This window comes from Oncorhynchus clarkii, chromosome 3 (assembly GCF_045791955.1).
Source record: "Oncorhynchus clarkii lewisi isolate Uvic-CL-2024 chromosome 3, UVic_Ocla_1.0, whole genome shotgun sequence".
In the NCBI taxonomy this organism is placed as follows: domain Eukaryota; kingdom Metazoa; phylum Chordata; class Actinopteri; order Salmoniformes; family Salmonidae; genus Oncorhynchus; species Oncorhynchus clarkii.
The window spans coordinates 67,824,531-67,851,651 of record NC_092149.1 but is presented as its reverse complement, the minus strand read 5'-3'; the positions used below and the strand labels follow the sequence as shown (position 1 = coordinate 67,851,651).

Sequence of the window (27,121 nt, the reverse complement as noted above, 5' to 3'; positions counted from 1 at the left end):
TTACACTCAGCTCTTGTTGGTATTTTCCAGGGCAGAGGGGAGAAATCATGACTGATTCAGTTTGAAGGTTTTTCTCTGAAAACGGCTGGTCTGCTCCTCAGCTACTGTGATCCTTCAAGATCAGCTGAAGGGCATCAGATAACCACACAGCCATTTAGTGAAGAGAGAGGGAGAGGGAGAGAGAGAGAGAGTGTGTGTGTGTCCTGAAAAACAGTGGGTTTGTTTATGAACATCAGGATTTTTATTCCAGAAGACAGTATACCTATGAGAGTATAGAATATGTAGTGCCTTCGGAAAGTATTCAGACCACTTGACTATTTCCACATTTTTTTTACATTACAACCTTATTCAAAAATGGATTTTAAAAAGTTTCTCAAACTAGACACACTAATGTACTTGTCCTCTTGCTCAGTTGTGCACCTCCCACTCCTCTTTCTATTCTGGCTAAAGCCAGTTTGCCCTGTTCTATGAAAGGAGTAGTACACAGCATTGTATGAGATCTTCAGTTTGTTGGCAATTTCTCGCATGGAATAGCCTTCATTTCTCAGAACAAGAAGAGACTGACAGGTTTCAGAAGAAAGTGCTTTGTTTCTGGCCATTTTGAGCCTGTAATCGAACACACAAATGCTGATGCTACACATACTCAATGAGTCTAAAGGCCAGTTTTATTGCTTCTTTAAACAGAACAACAGTTTTCAGCTGTGCTAACAGAATTGCAAAAGGGTTTTCTAATGATCAATTAGCCTCTTAAAATGTATAAACTAGGATTAGCTAACACAACGTGCCATTGGAACACAAGAGTGATGGTTGCTGATAATGGGCCTCTGTACGCCTATGTAGATATTCCATTAAAAATGGCTACACTTTATTTCTGATCAACATGATGTTATTTTAATGGACAAAAAATGTGCTTTTCTTTAAAAAAAAATATTATAATAATAATTCTAAGTGACACCAAACATTTGAACGGTAGTGTAAGTATTCAGACCCTTGCTATGAGACTCGAAATTGAGCTCAGGTGCATCCTGTTTCAATTGATCATCCTTGAGATGTTTTCATAACTTGATTGGACATGATTTGAAAAGGCACACACCTGTCTATATAAAGGTTCCACAATTGTTAGTGCATGTCAGAGCAAAAACCAAGGAATTATCCCGAGAGCTCCGAGACAGGATTGTGTCGAGGTGCAGATCTGGGTAAGGATACCAAAACATTGCTGCAGCGTTGAAGGTCCCCAAGAACACAGTGGCCTCCAACATTCTTAAATGGAAGAAGTTTGGAACCACCAAGACTCTTCCAAGAGCTGGCTGCCCGGCCAAACTGAGCAATCGGGGGAGAAGGGCCTTGGTCAGGGAGGTGACCAAGAACCCGATGGTCACTCTGACAGAGCTTTAGAGTTCCTCTGTGGAGATGGGAGAACCTTCCAGAAGGACAACCATCTCTGCAGTTCCACCAATCAGGCATTTATGGTAGAGGGGCCAGATGGAAGCCACGCATCAGTAAAAGGCACATGACAACCCACTTGGAGTTTGCCAAGAGGCACCTAAAGACTCTCAGACCATGAGAAACAAGATTCTCTGGTCTGATGAAACCAAGATTTAACTCTTTGGCCTGAATGCCAAGCGTCACGTCTGGAGGAAACCTGGCAGCATCCCAACAGTGAGGCATGGTGGTGGCAGCACCATGCTGTGGGGATATTTTTCAGTGGCAGGAACTGGGAGACTAGTCAGGAATGAGGCCAAGACAAATGGAGCAAAGTACAGAGATCCTTGATGAGAACCTGCACCAGAGCACTCAGGACCTCAGACTGGGGTGAACATTCACCTTCCAACAGGACAATGACCCTAAGCACACAGCCAAGACAATGCAGGAGTGACTTCGGGATAAGTGTCTGAATGTCCTTGAGTGGCCCAGCCAGTGCCCAGACTTGAATCTGATCTAACATCTCTGGAGAGACCTGAAAATAGCTGTGCAGAAACGCTCCTTATCCAACCTGACAGAGCTTGAGAGGATCTGTAGAGAAATGGGAGAAACTCCCCAAATACAGATGTGCCAAGCTTGTAGTGTCATACACAAGAAGACTCGGTGCTGTAATCGCTAACAAAGGGTGTTTAACAAAGTACTGAGTAAAGGGTCTGAAATATGCAAACATTTCTAAACCTGTTTTTGTTTTTGTCATTATTGGGTTTTGTGTGTAGATTGATGAGGGGAAAAAACAATTTAATACATTTTAGAATAAGGCTGTAATGTACCAAAATGTGGAAAAAGTCAAGGGGTCTGAATACTTTCCGAAGGCACTGTATATGAGAAACATATAAATGGTAAAATACTGATACTTTATTTAACAAAATGGAGCAGAAAGTTCATACAGTACATACAGCAAAGACTCCTTCCATCTGTTAAGGCAGAAACTGAAAATATTTGGAAAAAAAAATCATATTTGAATCTAGCCTATGGGAGTATTTCAAATAAGAATCATTGTTTCAGATCCACTTTTTCAGCTTTCAGTATATGATTTCATATTCGTTTTATTTTATGGTTCAAAAAGCTCACAAATGCAGGATTTGTGTCGGGACGGATTTTAATCGCAACGTTTTAGACTTCAGTATGATTGAATTTGGGTCTCAGGTCAACTGATCAGTTTTGTCGCTGGGAGACATGGTGGAAGTAGGTAGGGTCAGGATCAGGGTTAGAAGACAGGGTTAGAGGTAAGGGGTCAATAAGTGTAAGGATTGAAATAAGAGTTCATAGACAGGTTGAGGGTCCAAGTTAGGATGTAGGTCAAAGTTAGGATGAGGATAGGGTTAGAGGTCAGGGTCAAAGGTTACATGTCAGGGGTAAGGACAAAAGTATGGGTCCATGGCTGAGAGATGGGGCCAAAAATAGACCCAGTTCCATGTCCCAGTACAAGTTTCAGATCAGGGAAGAGGTTGGGCATAGATGTGGTCAGGGTTAGTGTTAGGGTCAGGGTTTACATCTTGATAGATGTGGTCAGGGTTAGTCAAGCGTCAAGTTACATCTTGTTCTGGGGACCTATACATTTATAATCAACTCAAATTAAAACCTACGGTCGTTAAATAACATTGAATGCAATAAAACAGTAAAAGCTTTAAATCTTACCATCTTTTCTCCATTATGTTTACAAGTTATTTACATATTTGAACAGACTGCTGGTTGGTAGATCTTCGGACTGTTGAACTTGTTATTGTTGAACCATTCAGAGGAATTTGTCCCAGGTGCTATGAATACAGTCTGTCTCTGTCCCTGTCCATCTGTTGTTCTCTGTCTGTCTGTGTGTCTGTCTGTCTGTCCTTCAGACTACATCCCTGGCCTGGCTGAGCACAGAGCTACAGCGAACATTGATCCTCTGAAGGATTTCATTGCAATTGAAATATTCTACATTCACATTTCACAGGTTCTTCAAGTTGTTCCCAGAGGGTTCAGTCAGTAGTCTGATCTGGACATCACAGCAGCCCCGCTCCAGGGCAAGTCACATGGCAACTTCAGCCATTTCGGACGCAGCTTATAGAAGCAATGTTTCAATGATGTATGGACCAAATTGGCAGCCATATTGGATGTTCTCATTTATAATGTTCTTTTTACTGATGCACATTACTTAATCTCCCAGAGTTCATCACTTCCGCTCCCTCATTGTTCTATTCATGCAACACGGCAGACTGGATCGTTCCGCCATCTTAGGTGCTGGAGAAACTATCCTGCTTCGTTCTGCCCCATCTCTGTCTGTGGTTATACACGTGTGGTAGAATGTGTGTGTGTGTTGGGGTGTGTGTGCGTGTGTGTATGGGGCAGGTGAGTGTTACTGTAAGGACTATAGCCCTGCATGGGCTGTACCCCCACAACAGATCCAGGGGTCATGGGGGTGGCAGGGTGAGAGCCAGGGGTCATTGGCAGGGACCTGGGGGTCATCAGGGGCACGTCGTCAGGGGAGCGTCTCAGGGTCAGGGTGTAGTCAGGTGGACAGGTCAGTCGCAGGGTGTCCAGAGTGTTGTAGATGTCCTGTGTGTCCAGCGTGTCCAGAGCCTCCAGTGTGTGGTGTATGTTGTGTGTGTCGTGTATCTCCAGCGTGTTGTGTTGGTGCAGAGCCTCAGCCTCCAGCTGCTTCAGAAGTCCCTCCCCCTGCAGTTGGTGTGTGATGTCAGCGTTCATGATGTCACGGCGTGGAGGTGGGCGTGGCAGCCTCCGATGTTCCATCTTGCGTTTGTCCTTCTTGTAGAGCAGAGCTGCAAAGGCCAGGATGTTGAGGAAAAGGAGTGAGGCTCCCACTGCGATGGTAACACTCAGCTCAGTGGAGTAGTCCTCCATGACGGGGTGGGGGACCTGCAGCTCCTCCCCCTGCAGTGCTGGAGCCTGGGGCGTGGCAGGGGGGTTGGGGTTGGGGTTGGGGTGGCGCGTGCTACCCAAGCCCAGGCCTTTAGACAGCCGCTTGGTGTAGGAGTGGGGGGTGGTGTCCTGGGGAGGGCTGTGGGTTGCAGAGGACACATACTGCAGCAACTCGTTGATGTTGTGGAGGTGGGGCACCAGCTGTAGCCAGAAAGCTGTCTTGGCGGCTCTGGAGTCAGAATCATCATCCATACAAAGAAAAAAAACATTTAACAAGGAATCAGATAATATACACAATAACGTAAGATAACATCATACATTATAAATTATAGTTATTATACATTAAACAGTCAGAAGGGGAAAGTGGCAAGTGTTGCTAGCATGAAGTGCTAACACTGCAAAGTGGTTCATTATACATCATTTAACAAGATATGGAAGCAGCAAGATATATATTGCTCTTGGAAAGGTAGGCAAAGGAATATCTACCTGTAGTGGTCTGTGATTATCTGATCTACTGATAGTGGTCTCTGACTATGTGATCTACCTGTAGTGGCCTGTAGTAGTCTGTGATTATCTGATCTACCTGTAGTGGACTGTGATTATCTGATCTACCTGTAGTGGCCTGTGACTATGTGATCTGTCTGAAGTGGTCTGTGATTATCTGATCTATCATCCAGAAGGCGAGGTCAGTACAGGTGCATCAAAGCTGGGACCGAGAGACTGAAAAACAGCTTCTATCTCAAGGCTATCAGACTGTTAAACAGCCACCACTAACATTGAGTGGCTGCTGCCAACACACTGACACTGACTCAACTCCAGCCACTTTAATAATGGGAATTGATGGGAAATGATGTAAATATATCACTAGCCACTTTAAACAATGCTACCTTATATAATGTTACTTACCCTACATTATTCATCTCATAGGCATACGTATATACTGTACTCTATATCATCGACTGTATCCTTATGTAATACATGTATCACTAGCCACTTTAACTATGCCACTTTGTTTACATACTCATCTCATATGTATATACTGTACTCGATACAATCTACTGTATCTGCCTATGCTGCTCTGTACCATCACTCATTCATATATCCTTATGTACATATTCTTTATCCCCTCACACTGTGTACAAGACAGTAGTTTTGGAATTGTTAGTTAGATTACTTGTTGGTTATTACTGCATTGTCGGAACTAGAAGCACAAGCATTTCGCTACACTCGCATTAACATCTGCTAACCATGTGTATGTGACAAATAAAATTTGATTTGATTTGATTTGATACCTGTAGTGTTCTGTAGTGGACTGTGATAATCTGATCTACCTGTAGTGTTCTTTAGTGGTCTGTGATAATCTGATCTATCTGTAGTGGTCTGTGATAATCTGATCTACCTGTAGTGGTCTGTGATAATCTGATCTGCCTGTACTGGTCTCTGACTATGTGATCTACCTGTAGTGGCCTGTAGTAGTCTGTGATTATCTGATCTACCTGTAGTGGTCTGTGATAATCTGATCTACCTGTAGTGGCCTGTGATAATCTGATCTACCTGTAGTGGCCTGTGATTATCTGATCTACCTGTAGTGGTCTGTGATTATCTGATCTACCTGTAGTGGTCTGTGATAATCTGATCTACCTGTAGTGGCCTGTGATTATCTGATCTACCTGTAGTGGTCTGTGATAATCTGATCTACCTGTAGTGGCCTGTGATTATCTGATCTACCTGTAGTGGTCTGTGATAATCTGATCTACCTGTAGTGGTCTGTGATTATCTGATCTACCTGTAGTGTTCTGTGGTGGACTGTGATTATCTGATCTACCTGTAGTGGTCTGTGATAATCTGATCTACCTGTAGTGGCCTGTGATTATCTGATCTACCTGTAGTGGTCTGTAATAATCTGATCTACCTGTAGTGGTCTGTGATTATCTGATCTACCTGTAGTGTTCTGTGGTGGACTGTGATTATCTGATCTACCTGTAGTGGTCTGTGATAATCTGATCTACCTGTAGTGTTCTGTAGTGGACTGTGATTATCTGATCTACCTGTAGTGGTCTCTGACGCGTGGCTTCAGGCCGATGTGCAGGTACAGCTGTTCCTTGGGGGTGTACTTGGCCCAGGCCACCTCCTCAAAACGGTTGGGTTTGGTGTGGATGAACTTGGTGTCCTGGGGCACCGGCTGGTTAGGATCTCTGAGACACAGCACAAACACAATCAGAAAATGTGATCTTAAAAGTGAACTGTTGTTACTTTACCATTCATTAGAGGAAAGTAAGATATTTCTTAGCAAAGGAGTTAGACAAGAGATTTTTCTCACCCTGTCTTGGCGAAGTTGGTCCAGTATGTCATGACCACGGCGCTGAGCATCACATCGTTCTTAGAAAAGTTACAGTTGAAGAGGTCCGTGGGGCCGATCAGCGGCAGACCGAACACATACGGCACCTCATCTCCATGAGCGGAGTCAGCCCAGGCGGGCGACGCGTCACTCTGACAGTGGTGGTAGAAGGAGTAGAAATATGTTGGCGATCCGTACTGGGCATGGAGGTCTGCTGTGGCCACCGCCGGCGCCACCCACTGGTGATCAGTGAAAAGTGCAACTAGCGTCTTCCGCCGCGTTTCAGGGTTCTCCCGGTCGGCCCAGTCTGTGTACATGAACTTGATGCTCTCTCTCAGCGTGTCCTGCCGCAAGGATAAAAACAAGGTAAAAAAAGACCTTGTCAATAAAGCACATGAGAGCATAGACAGATTGCAGCATGCAGAGTGTAGTTCTACTTTTTGCTGAACTTATTCTTTGCCCTCCAGCACCTTGCGTAGAAACACTGGATGGGCATATATATTTTCCTACAGCCTACCTTCCCCTCTGGGTAGCCGTAGAGACTGTCCACGAAGTCCGACACGGCAAAGTCAAAATCGTCGCTGGAGACACCATCCTCACTGTCCACCATCCCGTCAACAAACTGAAGCCCCTCCCCCTGGTTCACACCCAGCATGATGTCATAGTTGAGGAACTCTCCCTATGTGTGATGAACAGGGTTGACAATAACAACATTATGCATCCTTAACCCTGACTCAGAACCAAATTTTGCTAAATCTAATAAACCATATTTTATTATGAACTTTTATTTAATCAGGGGAGCCCAATTATATTATTATTCTTTTTTTACTCCATATACAAACTTATACGAACATCAACTTACAGACAACTTACAAAATGAGTACATTTCAACTGCCCGGACCAGCATGCTCACACCCCCATCCCTAGTGCCTGCATTATTGTTTGCTAATTGGCCTACAATTGTATCGATTTGTTTTTCTCTGTCGCCAATGCTATTTATATATTTTAATAATAAATCATTTGATTTTTCCATTGTGTTAATGATGGCGGATTGATTTATTTCCAAGTTTTTACAATAGGTTTTTTCAAGTGATGAGAAGATAATTGTCCAGTCCATTGGTATCTAACTACACCCCAATAAACCATGTCTTGAAATATGCAGACGGATTAAAAGTAAGTTACATTGAAATACTTCTGACAGCTAACTTTATAGCTCCGCCCACAACTTCCGGACTTTATAGCATTCCCAAAAAGCATGGATTATTGAGTTATTATTAGTTTTACATGTAAGACATGAATTTTGAATCTTGTATAAAAAAATTATATACAGTAGTTTATACCTCCATCTTTATAAGTCTTGGTTGCTATAGTTTATATATTTGTCTAAAAGACTGTCAGTTGGATATGCCCTCTGCAAGTTTTTGTATGTTCCCTATCATTTGAGCATCGGTTTCCGTAACTTTTAAGTTGCAAATATTTAAAACTACTGTATCTTCACTGGTCAGTCCAAAATTACTTTTTAATTCTGTCATGGAAATACATTTATTTTCTGTTACCAAGTCATTTAGGGTTTCTATGCCTTTAGTTTTCCATGTGGACCAATTCATCTGTGAATTCTGAAAAGCTATCCAAGGATTGTTCCATAAGGTTGTGTTTTTAGGGAATTATATTTTTTCTTGTAGAATATGTTTCATTTTCTTCAATACTGTTATAGTGTTCTTAACTATGAAGTTGATTCTGGAGATGAGCATGTGCATTTTCCATATGTACCATTGTTCCTCTTTAGTGCATTTTATCATATGTTGCAAGTAAAAGCCTTGGGTAGCGAGTTGATACAATTCCATGTCTGGAGGGTTAAAACCACCCTCAGACTTAGGAAGATGTTCAACTTTTTTTAAATTCTATACATTTTATTTGCCCATATAAAGTCTGTTTTGACCAAGTATACTTTTTTAAAGAATGTCTTCGGTAGGGTACTTGGTATTAAATCCAAAATCATTGGCAGCCATGCCATTCTAAAGAGGTTTATCCTACCTGTAAGATTTATGGGAAGATATTTCCATTTAATTAGACCTGCTTTCATATAGTTGAGTAATGGAATAAAGTTATTTGTTGTTATTTATTAAGCATCCTTAGTATTTCATATTTTTTGTGGTCCACTTAAAGGATTCCTGTAGATCGTGACTTATTATTTTACTTTTTCCTAATGCCATTATTTCATTTTTTCCACATATATTTTTGATCCTGAGATTTGAGTATTCATAAAATATTTTTAGCAAAAGGGGGCATTGAATTTTCAATATTGGTCAGGTATATCAGGAGATCATCTGCAAATAAGTTGTTTTTTTTATTCATGCTTACCAATACTGATACCTGTTACATTTGGGTCCTGTCTAATTCTTTCTGCAAGTAGTTAAATAGCCAGTGCAAACAGGAGTGGGGAGAGGGGACATCCCTGTCTTGTGCACCTTTCTAAAGCAATTTCAGCAGATAATTTATTATTTGTGTATATTTGGGCTTTGGGACATTCATGCAATATTTTTATAAATGTATTATTTCAGCTGGAAAGTAGAAAGCTTCCAAAGTTGTGAATAGAAAATACCATTCAAGATGGTTGAAAGCCTTCTCGGCATCAACAGACATTATTGATAAATGTAAATCTTGTTTTTTGGGGTATTGTATTGAACTGAAACATGTTATTATATTTGTTTGTGTATATTTTCAATAAACCCTGTTTAATTAATATATACTGTATCAAGTCTGTTAAGATTTTTGCCATTCTATTGCTTATAAGCTTTGTTATTATTTTATTGTCACAATTTATTAAACTTAAGGGTCTATAATCAGCAGGGGACTCTCCAGGTTTTCCTGGTTTTAATATAACTGAAATAACCGTTCGATACATGAAACTTGGAAGTATTGAATTGAGTGACATGTGCTTTGTCATTTGTGTTGGGCTATTTTGTCACAAAATGTTGAAAAACAGATATACCTAGTTTGGTGGAGACCAACCCTGTGAACGTGTTTGGTATCTCATGTTTTTAAAACTAAGTTAGGTAAGTCAAGAGCTTGTATAGTAGAGCTTTGAACACAAAAAGGGACTCATGAAGTGATCTACGGGACTTAAATGAGAACCAGACAACCTTTTAATACAGGATGCAGTGATACGTATTAAAACTATCACCTGTGATAAAGCGAAGGGTACTATGGTAGACGGCATCCAAAGGGTTAAGAGTAGTGCCTGCTGCATTCCAATAAATGGTCACCTTAGTCAAGCTCTGGCAGGAAAGTTGACTATACAATCTGCCTCTTGTTGATCAGCATGATCTATTTCTATAAAAGAAGCCTACTTTAAATGTCAGCTTCTTAACTAGCTCATCCATATGTTTTTTACAGACATATTGTCAGTCCAAAAGCCCAGATATTTATAGGTGGGAACCTGCTCAATGACCCAAGCCCAGCTCAGTTAATCCCTACCATTGTGTCGCTGAGTCATCATAATGCTTTAGAAAATGTACATTATATCAGGGGCATTGGTAGACACAATGTAAGTAACCTAATATATGTCCCTCTAACTGCCCTGAATGCCTCTGCTGAACCTACAGCTATTGTATGCAGCAATCATGTGTCTATGAACCAGATTTATGCTGTTAGCAATGGGGTGGTGTGCCCTAGTGTGCAGCTCACCCTGAACTAACATAAATACCATGAGAATATCTACTTCTGCTAAGCTTCCCAATAAAGCTATGAAAAGAAGCAAGCCTCCCAGAAAAGTGCTCAAAATAGCCCACGTTAACATATGTAGCTTTACATTTTGCGTGTAGGGGACAGTATTTTTGTTTTTGGCAAAAAACGTACCCATTTGAAACTGCCTATTTCTCAGCCCCAGAAACTAGAATATGCATATAATTGTCAGATTAGGATAGAAAACACTCTAAAGTTTCCAAAACTGCCAAAATATTGTCTGTGAGTATAACAGAACTGATATTGCAGGCGAAAACCTGAGGAAAATCAGTAAGTGCCTCTTATTTTGAAACCTCTCTGTTCCTATGCATGCCTATCCTCCATTTAAAGGGATATCAAAGAGATTACTTTTTCTATGGCTTCCCTAAGGTGTCAGACTTTAGACATAGTTTCAGGCTTTTATTTTGAAAAATGAGCGAGAAAGATCACATTGCGTAAGTGGATAGGTGGGGGCTCTCAGAGTGAGTTTTGCGTAACAGAGTAAAGCGGCCATTGTTTCTCCCGGTCCTATTGAAAAACCTACACTCACGGTTGATATATTATCGAATATATATTTTAAAAACAACCTAAGGATTGATTATAAAAAACGTTTGACATGTTTCTGTGGCCATTATGGATATTATTTGGAATTTTCGTCTGCGTTGTCGTGACCGCTCTTTCTGTGGATTTCTGAACATAACGCGACAAACAGGCATTTGGATATAAAAATATGTTTTATGGAACAAAAGGAACATTTGTTGTGTAACTGGGAGTCTCCTGAGTGAAAACATCCGAAGATCAAAGATAAACGATTAATTTGATTGCTTTTCTGATTCGTGACCTAGCTACTTAATGCTTAGTGTACATAATGTTTTGTTGTGCTATCGATAAACTTACACAAACGCTTGGATTGCTTTCGCTGTAAAGCATAATTTCTAAATCTGAGACGAAAGGTGGATTAACAAAAAGCTAAGCTGTGTTTTGCAATATTGCACTTGGGATTTCATGAATATGAATATTTTTTTGTAATATTATTTGATTGTGGCGCTATGCTATTCAGCGGTTGCTGATGACAATTATCCCGCTTAAGGGGAAGCGTCAAGAAGTTAAGAAACAAGGTTCATGAAATTAATAACTTGTAGTAACAGATTACATTCATTTTCTGACTATCTTTGAAACTCACTTAGACAATACCTTTATTGATACAGTGGTAGCAATACAAGGTTATAACATTTACAGAAAATACAGAAATGCCAGTGGTGGAGGTGTTGCTGTTTATATTCAGAACCACATTCCTGTAAAGATTAGAGAGGATCTCATGTTAAATACTGTTGAAGTAATATGGCTACAGGTTCATCTGCCTCACCTTAAGCCCATTCTTGTGGGAAGCTACTATAGACCACAGAGTGTTAACAGTCAGTAGCTGGATAGCATGTGTGAAATGCTTGATAATGTATACAATATCTGTCACGTCCTGACCTTAGTTCCATTTTTATGTCTCTATTTTAGTTTGGTCAGGGCGTGAATTGGGGTGGGCATTCTATGTTTTCTGTGTCTTCACCATACAGAACTGTTTCGATTTTCATTTCTTTCCTGCACTTTGTTATTTTGTATTTTCTCGTGTTCTGATATAATAAATTATCATGGACACTTACAACGCTGCATTTAGGTCCGATCCTTCCTACTTATCATCAGACGAAGAAGGAGTTCGTTACAATATCAACAGAGAGGTATATTTTCTAGGTGATTAAAATGTCTTTCATCAAGCTGCCCACTCAAGAAAAAAGCTTCAAACTGTAACCAGTGCCTGCAACCTGCTTCAGGTTATCAGTCAACCTAACAGAGTAGTTACAAACAGCACAGGAATGACATTTACAATATGTATTGATCACATCTTTACTGATGCTGCAGAAATATGCTGGAAAGCAGTATCTGGATCCATCAGATGTAGTGATCACAATATAGTGGCCATATCTAGGAAACCCAAAGTTCCTAAGGCTGGGCCTAATATAGTGTATAAGATGTCATACAATACGTTTTGTAGTGATTCCTATGTTGTTGATGTAAATAATATTTGTTGGTCTGTGGTATGTAATTAGGAGCAAACAGACACTGCACTTGAAATTGAAATGAAATTGCTTATCCCAGTTACTAATAAGCATGCACCCATTAAGAAAATGACTGTAAAAATGGTTAACTCCCCGTGGATTGATGAGGAATAGAAAAATTGTATGGTTGAGATGTATGAGGCAAAAGGGATGGCAAATAAGTCTGGCTGCATAACTGATTGGCAAACGTACTGCAAATTGAGAAATCATGTGACTAAACTGAATAAAAAGAAGAAGAAACTACACTATGAAAGATAAATGACAAAGAACAATAGTAAAACGCTTTGGAGCACCTTCAATGAAATGTTGGGAAAGCAAACTCAGCTCCATCATTCATTGAATCAGATGGCTCATTCATTACAAAACCGACTGATATTGCCAACTATTTAAAAACAAATAATTGGCAAGATTAGCAAACTTAGGCATGACATGCCAGCAACAAATGACAAAGGATGATATTGCCACTCCTATTTACCATATCTTCAATTCAAGCCTACTAGAATGTGTGTGCCCTCAGGCCTGGAGGGAAGAAAAATTAATTTTGCTGCCTAAGAATAGTAAAGCCCCTTTTCATGGTTCAAATAGCCAACCAATCAGACTGTTACCAACCCTTAGTAAAGTTGTAGAAAAAATAGTGTTTGACCAGATACAATGCTATTTTACAGTAAACAAATTGACAACAGACTTTCAGCATGCTTATAGGGAAGGACATTCAACAAGCACAGCACTTACACAAATGACTGATGATTGGCTCAGAGAAATTGATGCTAAAAATATGTTGTTTTGTTTGACTGTTAGTCGGCTTTTGACATTATCAATCAGTCTGCTACTGGAAAAACTTTGTGTTTTAGCTTTACACCCCCTGCTATTTTGTGGATAAAGATTTACCTGTCTAACAGAACACAGAGGGTGTTCTTTAATGGAAGCTTTTCCAACATAATAAAGGTAGAATCAGGAATTCCCCAGGGCAACTGTCTAGGCCCCTTACTTTTTTCAGTCTTTACTAACGACATTGAGTAAAGCCAGTATGTCTATGTATGCGGATGACTCAACACTATACACGTCAGCTACTACAGCAACTGAAATGACTGCAACACTTAACAAAGAGCTGAAGTTAGTTTCAGAATGGGTGACAAGGAATAAGTTAGTCCTAAATATTTCAAAAACTAAAAGCATTGTATTTGGGAGAAATCATTCACTAAACCCTAAACCTAACTAAATCTTGACATGCCACCAGAGGTCTCTTCAAGTCCAGAATAGACTACTGGAGGTGCACAGTACTACATAGATCCATGACTACATGAAACTCTATTCCACATCAGGCAATTGATTAAAGCAGTAGAATCAGATTTAAAAAACAGATAAAAACACACCTTATAGAACAACTTGGACTGTGAAGCAACACAAACATAGGCATATCAAATCAAATCTATTTATATAGCCCTTCTTAGATCAGCTGATATCTCAAAGTGCTGCACAGAAACCCAGCCTAAAACCCAAAACAGCAAGCAATGCAGGTGTAGAAGCACGGTGGCTAGGAAAAACTCCCTAGAAAGGCCAAAACCTAGGAAGAAACCTAGAGAGGAACCAGGCTATGAGGGGTGGCCAGTCTTCTTCTGGCTGTGCCGGGTGGAGATTATAACAGAACATGGCCAAGATGTTCAAATGTTCATAAATGACCAGCATGGTCAAATAGACATAGACCTATGCATACACACATATGGTAACATACACACTATACACATGTACACATGTACTTTGTGTTGTAGATATGTGGTAGTGGTGTATGGGCCTAAGGGCCCACATTAGTGTGTTGTGAATTCTGTAATGAATGTATTGCAATGTTATTAAAATTGTAAAACTGCCTTCATTTTGCCAGACCCCAGGAAGAGTAGGTGCTGCCTAGGATTTAAATCGACCCCTGTAGGACACCTTTAGTAATATCGAGGAAACTTGACTTAACACCATCAGAATGCACACATTGTGTCCTATCTGACAGATAGTTCCTAAACCACTTGCAAGATGCCTGGTCAAGGCCCATTTCAGACAACCTTTGAATGAGTAAGGGATGGTCGACAGTATCAAAAGCCTTGGATAGGTCTATAAATATGGCAGCACAGTGATTCCTATGATCCAAGCAATTTAATATAACATTTAAGACAAGCGCAGCTGCTGAAATGGTGCTATGTCCAGTTCTAACATTTTAAGAATAACTTGTAATACATGTATAATATATATAAGCCATAGAGTGTTCTATATTTTCTCACCTGCTCCATGAGTATCTGGGGGTCATCAGGGATGACATCACCGTCGATGACAGGTCCGAAGGCGGTGTGGTATTTAGCTGGAGTGATATTCTGTTCCACCAGCTCCTGGTAGGTCTTCCCCTGCAGACAGACGATGAGCTCTGATGAGTCCTCCAGGCTGCAGCCCACCTTGTCCCCCAGCAGCCTTGCATACTTTCCTGGCTGGTAGTTGACCGCCCAGCTGGACAGGGCTGTCCCACTCTGGATGATCGCCTTCTGGAACAGATCTGATACACAGCATGCTGACAGAGGTTAGAGGTCAGAGGTTATGGGTCAAGAATTGGAGGTGACTCTTTGAGAAGTGTGACCAGGCTAACAGTTAGAAGTTAAAGGTCTAGGGTAAGGGTTCATAGGTTGGGTTCAGGGGTTACTTACCCTCAGAGTAGTGGGACAGAGTTAGTAGGCTGACACAGGAGGCTCCAGCCCCAGAGCCAAACACAGTGACTCTGTCTGGGTCTCCGCTGAATGCAGCAATGTTCTCCTTCACCCAACGCAGAGCCTGGATCTGGTCCAACAGACCATAGTTGCCTTTAGCTGCCTGGTCACCCGTACTGAGGAAACCTGAGGGAATAACACATATAAAATACACAACAATATAGAAGGAAAGTCTAGTAGATATTACAGTAAAAAAATATATATAACACAACAGAAATACAGTGCATTCGGACAGTATTCAGACCCCTTGACTTTTTCCACATTGTGTTACGTTACAGACTTATTTTTTAAATTGATTGAATTGTAGTTTTTCCTCATCAATCTACACACAACACCCCATAATGACAAAGCAAAAACCGTTTCGTTTTTTTTAGCAAATATCACATTTACAAGTATTTAAGTATTCAGACCCTTTACTCAGTACTTTGTTGAAGCACCTTTGGCAGTGATTCCAGCCTCAAGTCTTCTTGGGTATGATGCTACAAACTTGGCAGACCTGTATTTGGGGAGTTTCTCCCATTCTTCTCTGCAGATCCTCTCAAGCTCTGTCAGGCTGGATGGGGAGCATCGCTGCACAGCTATTTTCAGGTCTCTCCAGAGCAGAGGTCGACCAATTAATCAGAGTGGCCGATTAATTAGGGGGGATTTCAAGTTTTCATAACAATCGGTAATCGTCATTTTTGGACACCGATCATGGCCGATTACATTGCACTCCACGAGGAGACTGCGTGGCAGGCTGACTACCTGTTACACGAGTGCAGCAAGGAGCCAAGGTAAGTTGCTAGCTAGCATTAAACTTATCTTATAAAAAACAACCAATCTTAACATAATCACAGATTAACTACACATGGTTGATGATATTACTAGTTTGTCATGCGTTGCATATAATCGATGCGGTGCCCGTTAATTTATCATCGAATCACAGCCTACTTTGCCAAACGGGTGATGATTTAACAAGCTCATTTGCGAAAAAAGTACTGTCGTTGCACCAATGTACCTAACCATAAACATCAATGCCTTTATTAAAATCAATACATAAGTATATATTTTTAAACCTCCATATTTAGTTAATATTGCCTGCTAACATTAATTTATTTTAAATTGGGAAATTGTCACTTCTCTTGCATTCTGTGCAAGCAGAGTCAGGGTATATGCAGCAGTTTGGGCCGCCTGGCTCGTTGCGAACTGTGTGAAGACCATATCTTCCTAACAAATACCGTGATTAATTTGCCAGAATTGTACATAATTATGACATAACATTGAAGGTTTTGCAATGTAACAGCAATATTTAGACTTAGGGATGCCACCCGTTAGATAAAATACAGAACGGTTCCGTATTTCACTGAAAGAATAAACGTTTTGTTTTCAAAATGATAGTTTACAGATTTGACCAAATTAATGACCTAAGGCTCGTATTTCTGTGTGTTATTATATTATAATTAAGTCTATGATTTGATAGAGCAGTCTGACCAAGCGTTGGTAGGCAGCAGCAGGCTCGTAAGCATTCATTCAAACAGCACTTTCCTGCATTTGCCAGCAGCTCTTTGCTGTGCTTCAAGCATTGCGCTGTTTATGACTTCAAGCCTATCAACTCCCGAGATTAGGCTGGCAATACTAAAGTGCCTATAAGAACATCCAAGTCAAAGGTATATGAAATACAAAGGGTAGAGAGAGAAATAGTCCTATAATTCCTATAATAACTATAACAGAAAACGTCTTACCTGGAAATATTGAAGACTCATGTTAAAAGGAACCACCAGCTTTCATATGTTCTCATGTTCTGAGCAAGGAACTAAAACGTTAGCTTTTTTACATGGCAAATATTGCACCTTAACTGTCTTCCCAAACACTTTGTTTTTGCATTATTTAAACCAAATTGAACATGTTTCATTATTTATTTGAGACTAAATTGATTTTATTGATGTATTATATTAAGTTAAAATAAAAGTGTTCCTTCAGTATTGTTGTAATTGTCATTATTACAAATATATATACATATTTTTTATTTAAATCAGCCGATTAATCGGTATCGGCTTTTTTTGGTCCTCCAATAATTGGTATCGGTATCAGCGTTGAAAAATCATAATTCGTCGACCTCTACTCCAGAGATGTTAGATCAGGTTCAAGTCCGGGCTCTGGCTGGACCACTCAAGGACATTCAGAGACTTGTCCCCAAGCCACTCCTGTGTTGTCTTGGCTATGTGATTAGGGTCATTCTCCTCCAGTTGGAAGGTGAACCTTCGCACCAGTCCGAGGTCCTGAGCGCTCTGGAGCAGGTTTTCATCAAGGATCGCTCTGTGCTTTGCTCCGTTCATCTTTCCCTCAATCCTGACTAGTCTCACAGTCCTTGCTACTGAAAAACATCCCCACAGCAGGATGCTGTCACCACTATGCTTCACCGTAGGGATGGTATTGGCCAGGTGATGAGCGGTGCCAGGTTTCCTCCAGATATGACGCTTGGTATTCAGGCCAAAAAGTTCAACCTTGTTTTCATCAGACCAGAGAATCCTGTTTCACGTGGTCTGAGATTCCTTTCGGTGCTACTTGGCAAACTCCATGCAGGCTGTCATGTGCCTTTTACTGAGGAGTGGCTTCTTTCTGGCCACTCTACCATAAAGGCCTGATTGTGGAGTGCTACAGAGATGGTTGTCCTTCTGGAAGGTTCTCCCATCTCCACAGAGGAACTCTGGAGCGCTGTCAGAGTGACCATCAGGTTCTTGGTCACCTCCCTGACAAAGGCCTTTCTCCCCGATTGGCCAGGCGGATAACTCTAGGAAGAGTCTTGGTGGTTCCATACTTCTTCCACTTAATATGATGGACGCCACTGTGTTCTTGGGGACCTTCAATGCTGCAGACATTTTTGGTAACCTTCCCCAGATCTGTGCCTTGACACAATTCTGTCTCCAAGCTCTACGGACAATTCCTTCGACCTCATGGCTTGGTATTTGCTCTGACATGCACTGTCAACTGCGGGACCTGATATAGACAGGTGTATGCCTTTCCAAATCATGCCCAATCAATTGAATTTACCACAGGTGGACTCCAATCAAGTTGTAGAAAAATCTCAAGGATGATCAATGGAAACAGGATCCACCTGAGCTCAATTTCGAGTCTCATAGCAAAGGGTCTGAATACTCATGTAAATAAGGTATTTCTGTTTGGTTGTTTTTATAAATGTACATACATTTCTAAAAACCTGTTTTCGCTTTGCCATTATGGGGTATTATGTGTAGATTGATGAGGGAAACATTTTTTTAAACCAATTTAGAATAAAGCTGTAAAGTAACAAAATGTTGAAAAAGTGAAGGGGTCTGAATACACTGTATCGAATGCACTGTATTGTATTTAAAAAATACTTTTCATCAAAGACATGAACAGCAGGATGTAAACATGGACTTGGAACTAAAGGCCGATCTCCACTTGAAACTAGATTTGATTCCTTACAATTATGAGACTAGTATTCTCACTGGGGATTGGTTAATACGGCAGATACTTATAAATCTCTCATTAGTGATTTTAATAAATCAATAATAACAAGTATTACAGTATGCCGTTATAACCTAAACCTAATCCAGTAAGTGGCTAAAGTTGCGCACTAACCCTTATACTGTAGAACAAATTAATTGTCTAAACACAGATTGACAGACATGTTTTACAGTGTAGCCAAACCCTGAGGACCCTGGGTAATGTGGTGACATGACTCAGTGACTGATGATGTCATGTGACCGTTGCTCACCACCCTCAGTCAGACCTGGGGTAGACCTGGGACAGCAGAACATCCATGTGTCACTGAACACATGCACACGCAAAATGAGTGTGTCACTAATTCACACGCCACACTAGGGACATGAGTGTGTCACTAACAGGATGAGCTGGAGTGTGTGTGTGTTACTGAGGGCTGAGCCACAAGATACATGTGACCTTCAATGATTATAAATCCGATCACTTAGCCCTCTTGTTTTCCTCCTCCCCTCCCACTCTTTTCCTCTTAACCCTTTCTGGACTACCTCTTTCTCTAGATCACCTCCTCTTCTCCCCTCTTGTTTTCCTCATCCCCTCCCACTCTTTTCCTCTTAACCCTTTCTGCACTACCTCTTTCTCTAGATCACCTCCTCTCCTCCTCTCTTATCCTCTCTCTTATTCCCTCCCCTTCCTTGCCTCGCACCCTGCTTCTCTTATCTCAATTAAATTTAATTCAAAGCGCTTTATTGCTTTGAATTGCTTTCATATATTTACATTGCTAAAGCAAATTAAATCGATTTTTTATAAGTGAAATAAATGATAAAAAACAAACAGTAAACATTACATTAACAAACATTTCAAAGGAATAGACATTTCAAATGTTATGTACAGTGTTGTAACGATGCGCAAATAGTTAAAGAACAAAAGGGAAAATAAATCAACATAAATATGGGTTGTAGTTTATTATAGTTGTTCTTCACTGGTTGCCCTTTTCTTGTGGCAACAGGTCACAAATCTTGCTGCTGTGATGGCACACTGTGGTATTTCACCCAATAGATATGAGAGTTTTTTTTTTATCAAAATTTGATTTGTTTTCAAATTCTTTGTGGTTCTGTGTAATCTGAGGGAAATATGTGTCTCTAATATGGTCATACATTTGGCAGGAGGTTAGGAAGTGCAGCTCAATTTCCACCTCATTGTGTGGGCAGTGTGCACATAGTCTGTCTTCTCTTGAGAGCCAGGTCTGCCTACGGCGACCTCAGTCAATAGCAAGGCTATGCTCACTGAATATTTACATAGTCAAAACCTTCCTTCATTTTGGGTCAGTCACAGTGGTCAGGTATTCTGCCACTTTGTACTCTTTATTTAGGGTCAAATAGCATTCTAGTTTGCTCTGTTTTTTGGTTAATTCTTTCCAATGTGTCTAGTCTCTCTCTCTCCTCCTTCTCTCAAGCTTAATTTAACCCTACCTACTGTGAGCCATAAACACAAAGCTGATGGCTCCCCTCTAACCAGGCATACACACAGATGAATCTGGCTGTCTACAGGCTGCTAGCTACTCAGTGGCAGCACAGACCGGTGACATTTCAACCAGTGAGAGAGTAAGCCAGAAAGGTGATTAGGCGGAATCTCACGATGATGATGGTAAAGATGACGACGACGCTGATGAAGAAGTTGACTAACCCAGTACTCCCAGCCTGTAGTTGATTGTGATGACAATGACGTTTCCATAGCTAGCGAGGACACTGCCGTCCATCATGTTGCCGCTCCCTTCAGAATAAGAACCTCCATGGACATACACCATCACTGGCCGCAGACCGCCCTCATCATGGATGTCTGGAATCACACACACACACAAGCCAGATTTTCAGAACGTTCAACAGCTCTTGCAGTATGCAAAGAAACATATGTGGGTGCATGTATAAATACAGTGGGGCAAAAAAAGTATTTAGTCAGCCACCAATTGTGCAAGTTCTCCCACTTAAAAAGATGAGAGAGGCCTGTAATTTTCATCATAGGTACACTTCAACTATGACAGACAAAATGAGGAAAAAAAATCCTGAAAATCACATTGTAGGATTTTTTTATTAATTTATTTGCAAATTATGGTGGAAAATAAGTATTTGGTCAATAACAAAAGTTTATCTCAATACTTTGTTATATACCCTTCGTTTGCAATGACAGAGGTCAAACGTTTTCTGTAAGTCTTCACAAGGCTTTCACACACTGTTGCTGGTATTTTGGCCCATTCCTCCATGCAGATCTCCTCTAGAGCAGTGATGTTTTGGGGCTGTTGCTGGGCAACACGGACTTTCAACTCCCTCCAAAGATTTTCTATAGGGTTGAGATCTGGAGACTGGTTAGGCCACTCCAGGACCTTGAAATGCTTCTTACGAAATGACTGCTTCGCTGCCCGGGCGGTGTGTTTGGGATCATTGTCATGCTGAAAGACCCTGCCACGTTTCATCTTCAATGCCCTTGCTGATGGAAGGAGGTTTTCACTCAAAATCTCACGATACATGGCCCCATTCATTCTTTCCTTTACACGGATCAGTCGTCCTGGTCCCTTTGCATTGCAGAAAAACAGCCCCAAAGCATGATGTTTCCACCCTCATGCTTCACAGTAGGTATGGTGTTCTTTGGATGCAACTCAGCATTCTTTGTCCTCCAAACACGACGAGTTGAGTTTTTACCAAAAAGTTATATTTTGGTTTCATCTGACCATATGACATTCTACCAATCTTCTTCTGGATCATCCAAATGCTCTCTAGCAAACTTCAGACGGGCCTGGACATGTACTAGCTTAAGCAGGGGGACACGTCTGGCACTGCAGGACTTGAGTCCCTGGCGGCGTAGTGTGTTACTGATGGTAGGCTTTGTTACTTTGGTCCCAGCTCTCTGCAGGTCATTCACTAGGTCCCCCCGTGTGGTTCTAGGATTTTTGCTCACCGTTCTTGTGATCATTTTGACCCCACGGGGTGAGATCTTGCGTGGAGCCCCAGATCGAGGGAGATTATCAGTGGTCTTGTATGTCTTCCATCTCCTAATAATTACTCCCACAGTTGATTTCTTCAAACCAAGCTGCTTACCTATTGCAGATTCAGTCTTCCCAGCCTGGTGCAGGTATACAATTTTGTTTCTGGTGTCTTGGCCATAGTGGAGTTTGGAGTGTGACTGTTTGAGGTTGTGGACAAGTGACTTTTATAGTGATAGCAAGTTCAAACAGGTGCCATTAATACAGGTAACGAGTGGAGGACAGAGGAGCCTCTTAAAGAAGAAGTTACAGGTCTGTGAGAGCCAGAAATCTTGCTGGTTTGTAGGTGTCCAAATACTTATTTTCCACCATAATTTGCAAATAAATTCCTAAATAATAATAATAAAATCCTACAATGTGATTTTCTGGATTTTTTTTCTCATTTTGTCTGTCATAGTTGAAGTGTACCTATGATGAAAATTACAGGCCTCTCTCATCTTTTTAAGTGGGAGAACTTGCACAATTGGTGGCTGACTAAATACTTTTTTGCCCCACTGTATGTAGAGATGGATGCATCCACCCGCTAACCCCTCTTTACGCTACTTCTACTCTCTGTTCATCATATATGCATAGTCACTTTAACCATATCTACATGTACATACTACCTCAATCAGCCTGACTAACCGGTGTCTGTATGTAGCCTTGCTACTGTATATAGCCTCGCTACTGTTTTTCACTGTCTTTTTACTGTTGTTTTTATTTCTTTACTTACCTATTGTTCACCTAATACATTTTTTGCGCTGTTGGTTAGAGCCTGTAAGTAAGCATTTAACTGTAAGGTTAAATGTTGTATTCGGCGCACGTGACAAATAAACTTTGATTTGATTGTGTGTGTGTGTACTGTATATACTACATACCTTCCTCAGTAGGGACGTATATATTGAGGTGGAGGCAGTCTTCACTCTGCTGTGACAAGTATGTGCTGGCTATGTCCAGATTGGCAGAGTACCAGAGAGGTAACATCTCTGTCAGCAGGCTGTGTTCCTCTACAGGCTGGGGACAGACGGGGGAAAACTGGGTGGCGTTCCTCACCCCTGGCCAGGACAGTGGGGGCTCGGGGGGCTGGAAGCGTCTCTCCCCGGTGGGGGGGCGGGCATAGGGGACCCCCAGGTACTGGACCACAGGGCCCAGCAGGTCAGAAGGCAGGGGGGTCAACTGACCCCTCAGTCTGCCCTGGGACGTGGTGATGACTGACTGGCTAGCAGCAGGGGGGAGGGACAGGACAAGGGAGAGGAGAGGGGGGAGGATGCCCCTCAGTCTGGACAGGGACAGTAACATGGAGAGGACACACAGTAGATAGGAGGGCAGAGAGGGGATAGGGGTGGGGGGAGACGGGGGAGACATGTGGGAGTGTCGGCGTTCGGTTTAGATCAGGACTCCGTCTGAGAGTTTAACACACACTCACACAGCCCTGCTCAGTTTTTTGTGTGTGTTTGTCTCAGAATATGTCTCTCTCCTCCCTGGGTCAGCCAGTCACCTCCCGGTTCTCTTCGTACAGTCACACTGTTCTGCCTGGAGGGAGGGAGAGAGACAGAGACAGACAGAGAGAAAAAGCAGAGACAGAGCTTGAATTATATATACATACTGCATGTACAATGGTTCTCCTTCAAGCGTGCGGGCTGAACTGGGAAAATTCCCTCTTCCACTGCCAGTTGAAAAAAAGCATGCAAGTTTTGACACAGCCTAGTCTGAAAGAGTACAATGCCACAAATAAAGGCGGACTTTGTATAGACATGAAGACCCCATTAAAACAACATGACTGGCCAGAGAGAACAGGCTGCAACCTCTCAGGGTGCAGAGTGGTAGAAACTGAGAGACATGTTCTCCTCTCATGCTCCAACTAAAGAGAAACTGAGAGCAATCTTGGTATAATTTTACATAGCAGCCAGTGGCGACCTGTCATTTTGAGCCCCACTTGTTTTTTTGTTGCCTGTTTTGCATGTTATTTTGGCAAACAATGTAAAAAAAAAATGTATTGAGTTAATAAAGCCACGTACAAACATGCAAGTGCTTCAGCCTAGCTCAGTGCTTTCTGTGGTGTAGGGGCAGCTAGCGGAAAATACAGAGCATAGGGGTTGGTCATCTTCTCTAGTTGTGCCATGATTGGCTCAGTGTTCTGTCACTCATGGGGACACTACATCACCTCAAAATCTACAGGGAGAGCTAGACATTTCAAGCCCTAACGGGTGCTGTCATAGACTTACATTTGAAGTGCACATCCAAGAATCCTCAAGGTCATTGGCCACAGATAAAATGACGTCAAATCACATTATATCTACTGTAGCTTTGATTGAACTGATCATGTCAACATAATACTATCAAAATCTTAGCTTCCAAGCTAGACAAGCAGTCATCATCATGACAAAATTTGCCCACAAGAAGGACTGCTGCACCACATTCCTGTTCAAGTGAGCACAGCACAACAGTGATTCCAAAAATGTATTAAATAATAAGTAATGTAATTTGCTAGGGAGATATGTATACTGTAGCTAAGAAAGTAATACTACGTGTATGTTGTGTAGTAAGCTGTTAGTAACCAATGTGCCTCACCCTAATAATTTGGCACCTATCCCCCTCAGAACTTAGCCTACTGTTCTGACTTAGTGGTGCACATGTAGCCTATAGCCTGTTTTAGAGAAACGTCATCATTGAATATTGAAATAGCTTTCATTGTCTGCTTATATGCCCCCTTTATTTATCCTAGGTTCTGACTTGATGTACAGGGAGAATACGTTAAGAACGGCCCATGATCTGAATTCTGTCGCTATATATTTCAAAAGTGCTGAACAAATAGTTGTACTGACTACGTCCATCTTAGCTCATTCATTAAATGTCTTAATCGAAATTACGATTACCTCTCGTTCCTTTATGCCATAGTTTGTACATCTCAATTGTCAGAAGAAATCACATTTGTTTAAGCAAGTCAACCATATCAGCTATGTTTTTTAAAAAGGAGGTAAATGAGGCTGAATTAACTGTTTCGCTGCCAGACAAGGCTCCGCTGATAGCCAGGTGTAGCGGTGGTAAGGATTCACTCCATGGTGTTGAAAAGAAAGCTCTGCTGTTGGGACAGCTTTATGTAGGCCCTAACAGTTTGTGGGCCCTGTTTGTCACCGTTATAGTGCAATTAATGTATTGTTTAGTGTAATGTTGTGTAGTGGCTTTGCTGGCATGCATCTAAAAAAAAATGTGTGGAGTTAGACCCACCATGACTTAGATGCTTAAATCACCACTGACTACAGCACAGGATAAAATGGTAATAGCATTGCAATATCATGGTAACAAGTTATAGTTACTCACCATTAGGGCATTATTTTGCCCAGTTAACACTTAACTTCAGTGTAATGATCTATATTATTATTTCAGTGGAATAATAATTTGTGCCTTCATTCAAAATCGACATGGCAACAGTCTTGGCGCTGGCAGCACAGTATGTGCTAGTTGTTGCAATTGTCATTCATGTAATTTCCTTATTGTAATTTTTGTTAAATATCAGTCTTTGGTTTCTAAATCTCAGAAACCCCCTGCCCTTTTGGGGAAATTAGTATGAATGTTTAAAACGTCCGCACAAGTTGTTGTTGTTGCTATAGCATTGATCTTGTATTGGTCGTTCCCATTCGTGCCAACAAAGGTAATTTGAATTGAATCGATTTTAGAGAAAGAGATGGAGAGAGCGCGCGCGAGAGAGAGAAATGAATATGTAACATTTAAATGTTATCTCTTGGCTGTGACTGGTACTGCAGCTGCATCATCAGGTATCATATATCTGGACCTGTATCAGCGGCATATGGCTGGATATTTTAATCAGAGCCCATTCCTCTCCATTCGCTGCAGTGACACCCCCCAGGTGCTACAGGGGCCATGACACCGGTTGTGTTGCTTAAATCATGACGTTTAGACTCAGGACATGTCTAAAGACAATCAACCTTTTATCCATCTGAAATCCAGCTATTTATCTATTATATACAGCCAATAGTGAAATACATTCTATAGCGGGGTTTTAGTCACAAAAATGTGACTGTGAAGCGCAACATCAGATGAATAGTAATGAGCGTACTGTAGCATACAGGACCCCCCCCCCCCCCCCCCCCCGCACACACACACACACACACACACACACAGTAGAACATGGTGATAAATGAGACTCACCGACACACGTCATTGCTCCATTGGTCTGTTCACGCAGCTGCTGCAGTAAAAATGTCAGCTGACAGAGCGTTTCATCCCTCACTGCGAAGAAAACAGAAAATAAGATGGGGAGAGAGGACAGGAGAGCGGTGAGAGAAATCCTGGGACCGTGTGTCGATGACTGCAGAGCCTCGTGCACCAGCGACGTGCCTGGGGTAAATTCCACCGTTGCCGTGAGCTCCCGGGAATAGCCTAAGTATTTGTGGTCTGAACCCCGCAACAACTGAATACCGTACAGGACGTGATTATCGTTAACAGAATAAAAAACTACGACGTTCACATCTTTCTCGCTCTCTTTCTCTCTCTCTCTCTCTCTCTCTCTCTCTCCAGATGCTATTGGACAGTGTTGAATGGAGCCTGCAGCCAATAGATTCATGCACCCTCATCAGCTGGGACAGACACACACATACACACACACCACAGGACAGGCTATCAGTAATCACAACAACACAGCCCATCTTAACTTCTGAATCCATGTTGGGAGAACTGTCTCAGACAAGATGGAACATAAATGGAATGGGATATCTTCAAAACACTAGGCTTTGCCAAAACCACACATTGTATCATTGCAGCACCAACGGTAAAATACATACAATCACACAACTTTGTGACAAACAACCTTCAATGAAACTAAGTCACAAGATGACATCACATTAGTGTGTTTTTCTGTCTCCAATAACTACCCTATGTCTGTATTATTTCCTGGGGCCATTCCGGTGGACAGTGTGTGTGTATGAGTGAGAGAGACATGACATGACTCACCAAGTCACCTCAATCCCTAACCCTTAATGTCAGCTCAGTGATTCATGTCCCCTCCCATGACGCTACCCTAACTCTAACCCTAACCCACGATGCCACACAACAAAGCTGATTCTCCCTACATAGACGATCTGGTTCTATAAACAAATTATACACTGCACAAATCTGACTTTGTGGCCCCCAAGAGCTAGAACGCTGGTAGGAGCAGTAGGCCTCTGTATGGATGAGATCCTGAAGATGTAGAGGTGTAAATGGTAACAGCTATACTAGAAATACTGTTGTGTGTGTGTGTGTGTCGTTCTTTCAGTGTGTTTGGGAACATTCACCATGTCAGACAGATTTAGTTTCCTCCACACGTTCTCTCCATCCTCTCAGATCCCTGTGTGCCCGCCATCCTCTCTTCACCTTCTCAGCAAACATAGAAAAA

At 41.5% G+C, this 27,121-nt stretch overlaps 1 protein-coding gene across 2 annotated transcripts; it reads right to left on the bottom strand.

Annotated features, from left to right (window-relative positions):
- Positions 1–218: 218 nt before the first annotated feature.
- LOC139402172 (neuroligin-4, X-linked-like) lies at positions 219–27,121 on the bottom strand. 2 transcript variants are annotated; one of them, XM_071146266.1, is made up of 10 exons: positions 27,021–27,121; positions 25,897–25,977; positions 22,605–23,259; positions 20,397–20,549; positions 15,192–15,377; positions 14,778–15,058; positions 7,197–7,358; positions 6,662–7,023; positions 6,390–6,536; positions 2,318–4,570 (listed from the first exon to the last, which is right to left on the bottom strand). In XM_071146266.1, exons 3-10 carry the CDS (start codon positions 23,089–23,091, stop codon positions 3,748–3,750), a joined length of 2,601 nt encoding a protein of 866 aa, XP_071002367.1. In that variant the 5' UTR covers positions 23,092–23,259; positions 25,897–25,977; positions 27,021–27,121; the 3' UTR covers positions 2,318–3,747. The 2 variants fall into 2 exon arrangements, with proteins under 2 accessions (XP_071002376.1, XP_071002367.1); XM_071146275.1 differs by lacking the exon at positions 27,021–27,121 and having other exon boundaries at positions 219–4,570; positions 14,778–15,043; positions 25,897–26,245.

Bases quoted from the DNA above. Each gene is read 5' to 3' on its own strand.
- LOC139402172 (XM_071146266.1), bottom strand. From the start codon at position 23,091: ATGTCTCCCCCGTCTCCCCCCACCCCTATCCCCTCTCTGCCCTCCTAT. The intron at 15,378-20,396 runs GTTAGTCAACTT...TTATTCCCTCAG, and splicing joins CTACAGGCTGGGAGTACTGG to GTTTCCTCAGTACGGGTGAC. The intron at 4,571-6,389 runs GTAGATCAGATA...TTCTGACTCCAG, and splicing joins CGCGTCAGAGACCACTACAG to AGCCGCCAAGACAGCTTTCT.